Genomic DNA, 14157 nt, shown 5'->3' with positions numbered 1-14157 from the left:
CCTGGGGTGCCTCAGCGCCCACGCAAATCGTAAGAATATCTTTCCCCCCCTTTTTTTCTCTTCTTTCTTTCTCTCTTTTCCTCCCTTCCCTCCCTCTTGCCCTTCCTTTACTTTCCTCTAAGTTTGTGTTATGATGATAAAACGGGAGTTCATTTGTAACTGTAATTCTCTTCCCGTGACTGAAATCTTCAACCTGGACTGAAGTCAGGAAAGCATATGTTTTGACTGAAAGACATATGGAAATCTGATGTTTAGATACATTTATTTCTCCAGCAACAAAGCAAAGTTTTCACCAAAGAATTTTTTTCCGTTATCCAACTGACTATCTCCCACTGGATGAACCAGGGAAGACAGAACGAAAGAGGGAGAGGGAGGGAAGGAGAGAGAGGAAAAAAATAACTGGATTAATAAATCTTCTTTATTTAAAAATGTGATGTACGAGGTGGGGCCTCTGAGAAGGGACTAGGTCATGAGGGTGTGGCCCTCAGCAATGCAACCAGTGCCCTCAGGAGACGCGGACACCGTCCTTCTGCCGCGTGAGATGCATAAGCAGACAGCCGTCTGTGGAACAGGAGGGGAGTCCTCACAAGATACTAAATCTGCCGATGCCTTGACCTTGGCCTGTCTAGTCTCCAGAATTATGAGAAATACATTTCTGTGGGTTATAAGTCACCTGGTCGATGGTGTTATTATAGCAGCCGGAATGAACCAAGACAGGTCTCTTCATAGCTTCCTCTTCAGCAGGAAGAGTCACTATTTAGCAAAAAGGAAAAAAAAGATTTGGGCACTAAGGGAAAATCTGAGGCACATCAGCGTTGCGTTCACAAATGGCCAGTCAACCGTCCTGTCGTGGCTGACTCTGTACAAATCAGGATGGTCTACATCATTCTAGGCCAACAGCAGCTTTTCACAAAAGAAGTTCCTTTCTTATTTTATCCACTTCCAGCACGTGCTGGTGTGGGGCTCTGCTCCTCGCACTCCCTTGGAGCACTCAGGCCGAGGACAGCTTCATCCTGACGTGGCGGGAAGAGCATATGGCGACTCTACCCCGGCTCTGACAACATCTGCCTTGAAGATCTGACCCTTCCACTCCCCTTGCATTGGCCGACACAGGTCACGAGGCCAGGCCCAACTCCAAGGGGGTGGGAGACATGCGGGAGCACCGTGGGCAGGAAGGAGAGGAGGTAGAAAGGGGACGGCCTTCCTGATGACCACACTTGCTTGGAGGGCTCCCAGGCTCATCCTGTCCACGAGAGAACTGCACCGTCAGCAACAAACACACCCTTCCCCCTTCTCTCCCTCCTGCAGGAGGTCACGGGAAAAGGCAAGCTGGATGTATAGACCCTAGACCCCATCTAGCCAACTCTCACCAGGATGGCAAATGTCGTACATGTCCTGGTCCCTGTTGTGGGACTTTTGTATTTTCTGAACCTCGAGTGAAATGAAGCTGCAGCCCAACTTAGGGTCAGAAACAGGAAAGGTGGCAGGGGGTGACCCCGTATGGCTGAAAGAATCCTTGAGACCCCCCATCACAGTGGGGGACGGGCAGTGGGGCTGCTGGATGGCTGGGTGTGCCCTTCGTTCACAGGATGGACAGTTCAGGGGAGCAGAGTGGAGGCAAGAACAACTTTAAGGGCAGGAGGGGATGAAACAGGGGAGAGGTAAGAGGGAGAGTAAGGAAAGGGTGAGATGGAGAGGACGAACACCCTTTTCATCTCTGGTCAGTTAGGGGCACAACGCACAGTGTGACTCATAAGCATCCCAAATGCATATTCCCCTGGGGGGCTCTGGGAGGGGCCCGGGTAGGTCCTCTGCATTGGAAATGTGAGTTCCTCTTAGAAGCACACATGTACTAACACTAGCTTTGTTTTGCTTGTTTGTTTTGTTAGCTCACCAACTGATGACATAAATTATAATTTGGATTCCTTAAAAGACACCGAAAAGGAGGAGCTGAACAGGGGTGTGGGTTTAAAGATGAAATGTTCTGCAGTAACCAGAAGGCACCTGATTCCCCTGGGCCGAAATGATCCAGATAACATTTAAATTCTGGTGTTCATAGGATCGCTTAGTACATCGAATCCTTTTATTGTGAAATAAATCATTGTATTTAGTAAAGGCCAGTGATGTTAGGTAGAGAGAATCATTTGATGTCATCGATCAGAACCATCAGAGAAGGGACACAGCAGGTTTGAGACAAATCCAGTTTTTGGAAGTTCGTGGCTGCCAGAGAAGTGGGCGATTCCCCACACTTCTCAAAATGTCACCGAGAGTCCTTTACTTGGTGATTCTCCCTGTGCATTCCGAGAGAAGTCTTGTTCCAAACACAGGTTTCCCTATAAACTTTCCAGGACCACATCTACTGTGAAAAATAAGCTGTTTGTAGCCTCGGGACTCCACACAAAACATCCAGAGAAAGATACATTTTTAAATGTTTATTGAAGACTCAAAATTCTTCCCACATCAGGAAAAGATGACCGGATCCACTGTCCAATTAAGCTCTGACTTGAAGACTGGAGGCTTGAAGAAAATGCAACCACTTGCATTTCCTGCTGCAGATAAACTGAAAGGAGCTTAATGTGAAAGATATGCCACGGCAACAGTTAGTAGGTGTCATGTCAAATAACGGATGGCCCAACGTGACGGGAGACAGGGTAAGCCTCATAAAAAGTATGGCTGACTCGGGGGCAGACACCAGTGTAAATTCCGGCTCCTGGAGGACTGATGTGGTTGCTTTTCTGCTCGGTACAGATTTTAATTAGAAATGTAGTCTTCCTCACAAATGGGTCCTTACTTGTGCTTTAATTATAGACTTTGACCAAAAGAGCCAGAAGGAGGGCAAACAGAGCCAGGCCTACAGACACCCCCAGCGCACAGTCTCCACGGAGCTTCTGCAAGCACAGCGCCATTCTGGAACTCGCGGGGTCCCGCCGAACCGTGGAAGTGTGGGGCACCGAGCTCAGGTGAGTCCCAAGCCTTTTTCTGAAGTCCTATGAAGATGGAAACATAGAGGGGAAAACGTGATTTTAAGATACAGAACAGGCCTACTGTGACTATCAGTCAAGCATGAGTCTCTGGAGGAAGCTTTTTTGTCTCTACTGAGATGTAATTGACATAGTTCGTGGTGGGGGGCAGTAGAAAGATTCCGTGTTTTATGGACTCCAAAACGACCCACAGTCTGCTTATAACGTCCAGGGCCACGCATAGTCACAATTTTTTTTCTTGTGGTGAGAACGTTTAGGATCTCCTCTCTTGGCAACTTTCAAATATGCAACATAGTAACTATAGTCACCGCCCTGTGCTTGATACCCCCAGGGCTTACTCAGGGCTGTAACTAGACGCTTCCACCTTTTGACCCTCTTCACCAACCTCGCCCACCCCCTCCACACCCCCAACCTCTTCTCTAGATCTATGAGCTCCATTTTTTTTTCTTTTTTTGGATTGCACATATAATTGAGCCCATGTGGCATTTGTCCTTCTCGGACTTAATTCACTTAGGCTAATTCCCTAAAGGTCCATCCACGCTGTTGCAAATGGTTAAGATGTCTCTCTTTTTTATGGTTGAGTAAGACTCACATATATAGACACATGCACACACATACACAGGGTATATATCCCACATCTTCTTTGGATAAAGAGACTGGACATTTAGGCTGTTTCTGTATTTTGGTTACCGTAAATCGTGCTACAGTGAACGCAGGGGTGAGTGTTTTCCCTTTCTTCAGATAAGTATACAGAAGAGGAACTGCTGGATCATGTGGTATTTCTGTTTTTAGTTTTCTGAGGGGCCGCCATACTGTTTTCCATAGCGGCTGCACCAATATACATTCTCACGCAACACTGCCCTTTTCTCCACATCTTTGCCAGCACTTGTTATTTTTGTCTTTTTGATAAGAGCCATTCTGACAGGTGGGAGGTGAAAGCTCACGGTGGTTGTGATTTGTGTTTCCCTGATGATGAGGGACGTTTAGCATGTTCCGTGTACCTGTTGGCCAACCGATGTCTTCTTTGGAGAAGTATCTACTCACATCCTCTGCCCATTTTTTTTATCAGATTGTTTTTTCACTAGTGAGTTATAGGAGTTCTCTATATATTTTGGATATTATCAGGTATCAGATATATGATTTGTAAATAGTTTCTCCATTCAGGTAGTCTGCCTGTTTTGTTGATGGTTTTCTTTGCTGTGTAGAAGCTTTTTAGCCTGATGTAAGAAGAAGCGATTGCTTAGTAACTTCTCCAATACAGACACATTCAAACACCCACTGTGGGCCAGGTAGCCCCAAGTTAGGTATGAATAAATCACATTTCTTTGCCTTGAAGTATCAGGCCAAGTTCATGATTTTCCAGATAACACATAAAATATATATGAGAGGAAGAGAGAAAGAGTTAGTTTAAGGAGAAGCATAACATTTACGTAGAGTGGAATCACATAAAAAATGTACCTTTGGGAGATGGAACCATATCTACTCAGCAAAAAAAAGAGAATGACAGAGGAAAACTATGGAAGCTGTTTTATTCTGCAAACATATCCCTCCGGGTGGAGAGTCCCAAGATGCCCCAGACATAAAGAGGGAGCTAAAGGGTCTGGGTGGCCAGAGGGACAGGCTCACTGCACTAATTTTCTGGTGGTCTCTGTTCCCTGATGCTTTTTACTGGGGGGGGGGGGGGGGCGTGTGCAGAGGAGTGGGGAGGGGGCACCTGGCTGCTCTCAAGATGGTTCTAGCTTTTCAAAGCATAACTTTAATTCTATTATATAAGATCTCCGTCTATCTACAAGCATTAGAATCGCTGCCTCCCCTGCTGAGACCTGAAACTCCACTCTGAGAGATGGATATGGAGGGGGGCAGGAGGGTGTGGACGCGAGGAACGGTGTGGGGGGATGACGGGGCAACCCAGAGGCAGGGCAGCGTAAGGCACTTCTGTGGAAGAACAAGAAACCCACAGCAGCACAAAACATGGTTCAGTAACCATTTTATTTTGCTTATTTTTCTCTTCCAAGCTCCCTAAGACCCTCTTTTGACACCTGCATCCTCTGGGTGGGGAGTGGGAGTTGCAGCTCACTGCGCACAGTGGATGCAAGGAAATCGAACCTTCCAGAAGGAAACGGTGGCCTGAAGACACAGGGTGCACCAAAGGGAGGGAAGAGAACGGGAGTAGAGGGCCAGTGGTGAGCGGAGGCGGGAGGTGGTGAGCATCTATGTTAGGATGGTGGCAGATGTCCCTCCTGGAGAAGGAGGGACCACGGCCTTTGGCGGAGAACCCACAGGACCTGAGTTCAGATGAGTGAGTAACGGGAGGTATAGAGAATACGAAGCGGGAAATGAAAATAACTTTCGGAACCCAGTTTCCACCGGCTAATGCTTCCGTGTGAGAGACGTGCAAGGATTCTTGCTTTGACGCTAGGAGACTCGTTGCAAAGTCAAAACCAAAAACCAAACTGCTAACCACCGGATAAATCTGCCAATCCAATGCCAGTCAAATTAGGGCTCACTTCTGCGCTCCGCAGGTACCTGAGCCGACCCCCTGCTCGTGCCCATCCCTCAAGAAGGAGGCACGCAGCAGAACAGATGAGCTTTTTTCTCTGCAGCTGGGGCGGGGGGGGGTGGGGACCAGAGCTCAGAGGTCCACCCAAAGCTGCCCCCGCCTCCGGGGACCGTTCTCTCGTGAATCTGGCTTTCTGTGTGATATTGTGGAGCTAAGAATATGCTGACAAACTTTTAGTTTGCCTAAAAGTAGTCCCAGTATCTCAAGGACAGCCCTCATCTGGACCGGGCAGCCTGGGGAGAGAATGTAGTTCTTTGGGGCAATGACATCAGGAATGGGAGTTCTTCAAAGGCAGGAGCAAGGCTGTCTGCCTACTTCACCCCCAGGCTTGGACCTGCAGCTGTGGGGATGGAGCGGGGACACAGCGGGGACTTGGGAAGTGTTTAAATGGGACAGAGGAAGTGACTGAGTGTGTGAGTGGGAGTGCGCATTCCGGAGGACACAAGAATGATCGAAAAAACGGGCCTCTCTCCATGTCCCTTGTGACCTGTGTGTCCTGTGATGGGCGCAGGGAACGAGTCTATAGGAATCCTAAGGTGTTGCTGCTAGAAATTAAAGCTGCTTAAATTTGGATTTACGAGACCATCCTTGAGAGGCTAATTCACGTCTCCTTGGCCCAAGTTTGAGATTTTTGAGATGCACCTGGCTTTGAAAAGCCAGTGAAGACTACAGACTGTACCCCGAGAAATGTGGGGGTGCCTGTGCCCATATGTACTCAGCCCCACTCACACCTCTAGGTCTGACTTCAGAGAGCTCAGCTAGGGGTCCAGCCAGACAGCGTGGGGACTGAGGCTTTTTGTTCAGGAAAAAGTATGAATACAAAATTAAGGATAGGGTGTGGAAGGGGCCCCTCCCAGAGTGAGCCCCTGAAATGCAGTCTCTCCTGGCTTCTGGAAGAATCCTCCTCTGTTCCGCCCGTCCGTCTGCATGCTGGACCCTGGTTCTACACCCGCCATTCCAAACTGTCCCTTGGGGATCACTGGCACTTAGCCAGGGGTCAGGCTGCCCTGGGCAGGAGGAGGCCACGTCTTAAAGCACTGAGCATCTGTGTTTACAGTACCTTCTGCTTCCCAAAGCTGCCTTGTAGCTAATGTGTTTGTGCTCTCCACCTTGACTTTCGATGACTGTTCCACAAAATTTCTGCTCCTTTTTCTAACTCATTTGCCATAAAATTTTCTCCAAATATGAAAGTTACCTAGTGAATTACCAGAGTAGATGACCTACAGATGTGTTCTTCCTTGGGTATTTCCTTATCCCCTTCCATACCCCGCCCACGGCCCATTCCAAGCAAACTCCCATCCCCAGGGGCCCGGCCTGCAGCACAGACTCTCACAGACAGCAGCCCACCTGCCCTGCTCCTCTCCCGAATATCACAGTGGGCACCTGACAAACAACACGGCAGGAGAGGGACAATATGGCCTGTCTCTACCACACTGCGCTTCTTTTACAACTTCACCTTTGACCGATCCGAGATCTGGATTAAAATGCTTTGATGATACATTTTCAAATATAAGATTGAGAAAAAGACTTCTCAGCTGGCAGTGGTCAGCAGGGAGCTAGCTTTGTACATTTCAATTGTCACCAGCACTGTGATACTGAAGGAAAAGTAACTTAAAAATTTAGGAGGGGCGCCTGGGTGGCTCAGTGGGTTAAGCGTCTGCCTTTGGCTCAGGTCATGATCCCAGGGTCCTGGGATCGAGCCCGGCATTGGACTCCCTGCCTGCTACTCCCCCTGCTTGTACTCTCTCTCTCTCTCTCTCTGACAAATAAATAATAAAATCTTTAAAAAAAAAATGGGAAACAGAAGGACTGTCTCCTGAAGTCCAAGATACTCCAACATTTCAACATACAACTATGGCAGACCTCTATATAGTCAGAAACAACATTCATGAATAGGAAACAATGTAGCATTTCTCTGATGCAATTTACACAAAAAGTGCTCTTAGGTGAGGTGATGATGAGTAACCAAAGCTAACGGAAAAGTGTATATACGCACACAGATACACTGATTTAGAGAAAAACTTAGTGCAGCCAATACTTCCGGAAGGTAAACAAAAGGCTCAAACCTTCCCTAAACTTCTTAAACATTATTACCAAAGGTTATTAATTCTTGAAATTCAAGCTGCACTTCCCTCTCTCACACTGTGACACGCCCACTATGGGAAATGTTATTGCTTGCTAAAACTAAGGAAACACCAATGCTCAAACTTACACATTTTAAGAAATCGAACTCCACTTAGAAATGCCTTTTTCAAAACAGAAATTTGAAACGAGGCAGGATAGGACCTTTGTTCGATCGAAAAGATCCCGGCGTGTATCCAGTCATAGCAAACTAAGGACAACACTGAGAAAGTGTTCACTTTGATCAACACCGGCTACTGCTCCCACTCTGTAAATCTCACTGTTTCCTTGATTCATCTCTAAACATTCTTGCTAATTCTTAAAGCATCCCACTAATTTTCAAAAGTACAGCTTATCAAATCCTCCTGAAGTAATAAATCTGTTAAAGCAGAACCACATAGCTACACTGAAAACAAAACCAAACAGAAACCACTGTGATGTTCAGGAAGTCTACGGATCAGACTTCAACCAGGTGGATACGTGAAGACTTCAGAAAAGAGAACTCGGTCCGGCTAGATGGTAATGACAGTCCATCCTGAGTTCCGCTCCTTGAGCAGCTACCCGTGCACGGCTGGGACGAGGCAAGGGAACGCTACGACCCCCGAGCACAGGCGGTGCACTGAGGCCAAGTGGGACCCACGCTGGGGCTGGGAGCACCCGGGTTCGGGGCTCCAATCCCACCTTCATCTTAGGAGTTGGGGGCAAATGACTTAGCCTCTCTGTTTCCACATAAAATCGCCTAAGAAATGGAGCTACTGTTAGTATTCTCACATCACAGGGTGTTAGGAGGATCAAGTGAGCCAGGCATGTTAAGTGTTTTGAGCACGTGAAACTCAAGGTTAACGCATTCCGTGCTGTTCTGTGGTCCTAATGGAATGGGCAAACTGTCTCAGATAGTCTTTTTGTGAAATTCGAATCACTATTTTATTTGCTTCTCAAATATGGTTAATTGATCTAGGCTATTCCTTCCCCATCATCAGGGGACACACGGTATATGATGAATGGGCACAGGTTCCCAATTCTGGCAGGGCAGAGACTGAATCCCGGGGTCAGACATGTGGCGGCTGTGTGACCTTGGGCAAGTGGTTTAAAGCCCCGAAGGCTAGTTACCCCTTCTACGAAGCAGAGATATCAATATCTACCATAAGAGGATGTCGAGAGGGTTCGAAGTAACCTGCCCAGTGCCCAGCTCGGGTGCAGAAAGTCCACACAAAGGGCTATTAAATCCCAGGAGCGCGACCCTGGAACATGGGGACGGCCAGAGTTCCCCATAGCACCTGTCACCAGCACTGAGACGAAGATGTCTTCCCTCGTGTGCTAACCCACGACGGAGAAGCTATGCCTCCTTCCTTGGAGTGAGCCCTCTGGACCGGCTCTTAACTACAATCATCTGATATGTGAAGGGAAACTTGAACTCCACAATTTACGAAGAGGGGTTCACCGGTCTCGTGTTCCAGGGGCTCATTTTTATATCTGCTTTTTCCTTTCATATTTAGTTTTATTATAACTTTTTTTTTCCCCAAGGAAACTAAAAACGAAAGGGGTCCCTTTCGATCCCACAAAGGTTCTACGTTCTGTGTCCTGCCTGAACCAGCCAGTTTCCCTCCGCCCTGTGTCTGCCCCTTGCTTCCTCCTGTGCTTGTTTTCCCAGGGCTCAGTCAGGGCTCAGTCAGATGGGACCTCCTGTAGGAAAAACTCTCCCAACCAGCACCCAGCCCCCGTGAGTGACGTGCTTCCCCTCCGTGGGGCTGGGCATCCTGCTGGCCGGCCCGCGTCATGGCCCTTGTCAGCGGTAGTAAATGTCCCGTCTGCTCCCGCGTGATCCCATGCGTGCTCGAGAGGAGCCTCACCAGCACGTGTCCCGGGCCCCGCACCTTGGGGGTGGGCAGTGCTGGCTGAAAGGATATCTGCCTTTCTACCTGCTCCTTAGTACTACAGATGCACATTTTATACAGGGGTATCAACTGCCATTTACCTACCCTAGGATTTCTTATTGGACTGTGGGGCAGATGGAACAGAGGGTCAGCATCATCCATACCACATTGTGTAACAATAAAATAGCACTAACAGGGAAAAACTTGCCAGCAGAGAAGTAGTATGGTACACTGGTTTTCTATTGCTACTTCAGTAAATTAAAACCTCAGGTTTTAATACAAATCCATTAGCCTGCAATTCTGGAGGTCGGAAATTCAAAAACTCAAGGTGTTGGCAGAGCGGCATTGTCTCTGGCAGTTCTAGGGGAGAACTGGTCTCCTTGCTCTTTATCTAGCTTCTAGAGGCTTCCTGTATCTGTTGGCTTGGGGCCTTTTCTCTCGTTTCAAAGCCAGTAGTACAGGCTTTTCAGTGAGGATCCTTGTGATTCACACTGGGCCCGTGGGGATAACCCAGGATAATTTCTCCGTCTCGGCCTTTGATTGAATCACATACCTGAAGCTCCCTTTCGCCATGCGAGGCAGCACATTCACAGGGTGCTGGGATCAGGACGTGGGTTGTCTTGTGTGCGTGTGCGTGTACTTGTGTGTGCGCGCGTGTGCACACGTGCTTGTGTGTGTGTGTGTGTGAGCACGTTACAGTGCTTGCCGCTCCTGGCATACGTGACCTCCCCATGTTCTCACTGTCCCACCGGAAGGTGTGCTCAGTTCCGGCAGAGCTAAAGCAGCTGCAGGAGAGAACGTGCTCCAACAGACCCGGTGTTCTCCGTGTTACAGGGAAAAGGGGCGCCGGGCAGCTCCGGGGGGATGTGCCGCTGGCCGGCCACGAATGCTCCTCGTGGAGGAAGACGGGGCCTCCAGGCTCAGCCTCTGCTCACGCAGACCTGCTAAGCCACCGTGTTTGTCCTGCTCATGGCTTTTTCAGCCAAAAGAGACAAGGACCTGAAGGAGGTTGTCAATGAGTGTTCTCTGAGGGGTATTTGTTCTTCTGCGTGTTCCTTTCCATTCTATATTTACATTTTTGTACAGGTGCAAACATCCTGCCCTTTTCTCGAGAGCTGGCCGGGCTTGGCCTTCCAAGGGAAGTCATGGCGTTCAGAGGTCTCTCCTGCAGTTCCCCCCTCAAGAATATTTAAAACTTGCAATATGTGATAGGGCCACAGCACCAGAACCCTAACGATCCAGGAGGACAGGTGGACCACAGCCTCTGTATAAAAACGCTACGGAGACGAGAAGCCTTCAGGTGCTGGTCACCACGCACCCGACACAGTTCTAAGTGCTCAAATGTGCAAATTCATTCCCTCCAAATCCCCACGGAGGCTGTTAACATGACCTAATCCCAACCTGCCCAACTGACGGGGAGCGGCTACGTGCAGCGAAGCCCATGACAGGCTTGGCTTCCGTCCTGCTAAGTTCAGCCTTGGTGATAACACATCAGAGGTACATTCCTAATGCCATATAGAGAAATGAGAAAACCCAGGGCACGGCACGCCAAACAGCGATCGGGATCGAGATTCCTTCCAAGCCGACTTTACCCACTTTACCTGCCACTGCATCTCACGGACTCAGTGGTGCTGTTCTGTGTTTCTCTGCAGAAGGCCATTCTAGGAAAGCCGGGTCAGGCCCCACGCCCTGCAGGGTCGCTGCACCCCACCTGTCCTGCAGTTGTGAGCCATGCTGACAGTCTGTAAGTGGGACCTGGAGATGGCACAGTGTTGCATTTTCTCTGAACACACACATGCACACACACGCACACACACACACACACACACACTCTCTCTCTCTCACTTGGTCTGCTCACATTAGAACATGTTGCAAAATGTGTTTTAATGAGGAACAGTTGGTCTGGTTCTGCTCAACCAAAAGATATCCCTGGAAGAGAGTCGCCACCTGTCTTCCCATCTTGCTGTGCAGCGTCTAAATGAGTTCTGCTGTCCTCGACACCTGCAGGTGTTGCCAGGTCCACGTGCCAGCTGCCTTCCACGGACTGACAGACACCCTTGTCCCTGTGCTTCGGGTCCTCACCAGCTACGAGGACATACAGGGGAGTGAGGGTGCCAAGATACCCTTCTCACTACTTTTCCCGACAATTCCTCAAGCTGGGAACATCTTAATATCGTACAATTAGGAGCGCCCGATTATTTCTGAACCCAAGATCTTAGTAGTTTCTAGTTCTCGAAGTCTCTGCGAAGAATGTTCTATGAGTCGTCCATCAGCCTTGTCCGTACACTGGCATGTAACGAGCTCCACAAATTAAACCTGGAATCAGTTACACCTTTTCATTTATTTGGGGAGAATATTTACAGGATAAAACATCTGCCACAGAGTTACATGCTGAGAGCACAGACCTGTCCGCCTTTCTGTATCACTTTTGGGCACTGGCAATTCTAAATTCGACATTATTTGTAGGTAATTTCCCCCACAACCTCTCAGCTCAAACTTGTAGTTGCTATCAGGTCATTAACATCGCAAAGAAAAAAAAATTTAAATCAGAACATACCCGCACACACAAAATCACTATGATCGTGTTTTATGTCTTGTTTCGGTGACAGCAGCGTAAATACAAGGCTTTGCTAATAAGGCCAAAAATAAATTATTAAACTATCTGCCATATGATCAAATGCATTTCAGATTATATTCTGAATAATTCTGCCTTCACATTCACCAAAGGAAGAGCTCACATGTGCGTCTGCCTGGTCTGGGTGACCCCTCTCTTTCAGGACGTCCAACCCTCTGACTTGAACTGAGCCCCAGTGGAAGAAAGAGATACTCATACCAAAAATCAAAGCTCAGCATCGACGCATCACCTAATGATTATTTTCTGTGAGATCGTAATTTGCCCGACTCAAGAGATCCAAAGACAACTCTTAAGCTCTGATCGTCTTTTAATGGGTTCAAAATATTATGTGTACATTTTTCTCATGGCTCAAAGGCATTATTAGGGCTGGAAGGGGAAGCTGCTGGGGATGAAGACAAAGCTGTCTGATAGCTTGTAGCTCAAGAGAAATTAGAGTTTAGCATCACCTTCTTGTTTTTTTCCCTTTTTTTCCAACTGAGCCTGCATATATGGCCTATGCAGAAAAGCTATCAACACCAAATATGTGATCAATGTACGGAAATATGTTGAAATATACATCCTGCAGTGCAGTATGCTATCAGAAAAGACCCTCAAAACCTCCTGACTCTGTAGAGTCTGCTTTAAACACAAAACCATCTTCATATCTGAAAGTTATCTCAATCGTGATTACCTTTTAATTTCCAAAATATATACTTAAGGAAGCACTTTAAGTATCCTAATGTAAACCGTTGCATCAGACCCCAATAATCCGGAATGAACAACGGTGGCGGTCCAGCCTTCGTAAGGCCTCCTCAACTCTCCAGTTGTGGGCTTCCACCTGAATTCTGTCATCCTCTTTGAAGTTCCTAATCTTTTTTCATCTTGACACCCTCTGTCCATTCACATGCCTGACTCTGGTCTAGTTCCTGGCTTGTTGCATTTACCAACTAAATGTGTGGGGTGCAGGGTAGAAGAAGGGTATCTAGAATTAATAACATAGCATAAAATCTTTGCCCATAGTGGGATGTTGTCATTTGTCTATATGTAACCTCCTTAGTTCTACAAAAACCAAGGGGTTGCAAGCTTTGCTTGAAGGGTATGTTATCAGAAGTCTGGCATTTTAGCTGCAGATGCATTTATTTTTACTTCTTATCCACTGTTATTTAAATTTTCTTCTTCCAAGAGAAGGCACATAGAGAAGACTTTCTTAATAGGCACACTTAAAACCCAAGCTATTTCTTTACTATATCAAAATATGGAAATTAGGGGTGCCTGGCTCAGTGGGTCAAACCTCTGCCTTCAGCTCGAGTTGTGATCCCAGGGTCCTGCGATCAAGCCCCACGTTGAGCCCTCTGCTCAGCGGGGAGCCTGCTTCCCCCTCTTTCTCTCTTCTGACTGCCTCTCTGCCTATTTATTTGCCTACTGTCAAATAAATAAATAAATCTTTTAAAAAATATGGAAATTACTGTAGAATGTATATGTGGGTCTCTCTCTCATTAACTCAACATCAGCCCGGAGGTACACACAAGTACACACATGCGCATGCACACACGAGGGACTGGACATAAAGACGGGACCAAAAGGCTCCCCGAGAACGGAGAAGTTGGTCATCACCATGTTCATGACGATGGCGGAAATCTAACTCCTTGAAACACTGGCTGGAAGCCCGCATCTGTACATGCTAATGTGGTCCCACAGGCGAGGACAAAGCTGAAGAAAGGAAAGGTGAATTGGGTCCAGATGCTTTCCTGATGATGAAGTCTTTTTGATAATCTCTTAAGCTCCAACTGAAACCACCCTCATCCCATGAAGTGTATACAGAAAGCTGTGAACTAGGATGTCGACAAATGGAACAAGCAGGTGTATGAAAGTTAATCTTTAAGCAAGCAATTCAACTCAAAATAATTACTCCCAAGGATTTCTTCCCACTAGGTGACCATGAGAGTGTACTGGCAGATGTTTGTGCTTTAACTGAAAAAGAAGCCCTGTATGATGGTAACCGCTATT

General features: G+C 47.5%; 1 protein-coding gene across 2 annotated transcripts in view; it reads right to left on the bottom strand.

Annotated features, from left to right (window-relative positions):
* Positions 1-312: 312 nt before the first annotated feature.
* Positions 313-14157, bottom strand: part of CDKAL1 (CDK5 regulatory subunit associated protein 1 like 1) — a 628557-nt gene continuing 614712 nt past the window's right edge. For both annotated transcript variants that reach the window (XM_046006189.1, XM_046006190.1), the window contains exon 16: positions 313-2987. In XM_046006189.1, the coding sequence (XP_045862145.1) occupies positions 2799-2987 (189 nt within the window). In that variant the 3' untranslated portion in view covers positions 313-2798. The remainder of the gene's footprint in view (positions 2988-14157) is intronic.

Source organism: Meles meles, chromosome 5 (genome assembly GCF_922984935.1).
Source record: "Meles meles chromosome 5, mMelMel3.1 paternal haplotype, whole genome shotgun sequence".
NCBI lineage: Eukaryota > Metazoa > Chordata > Mammalia > Carnivora > Mustelidae > Meles > Meles meles.
Note: the sequence above shows the minus strand (reverse complement) of the source record. Positions and strands in the feature narration are given on the sequence as shown.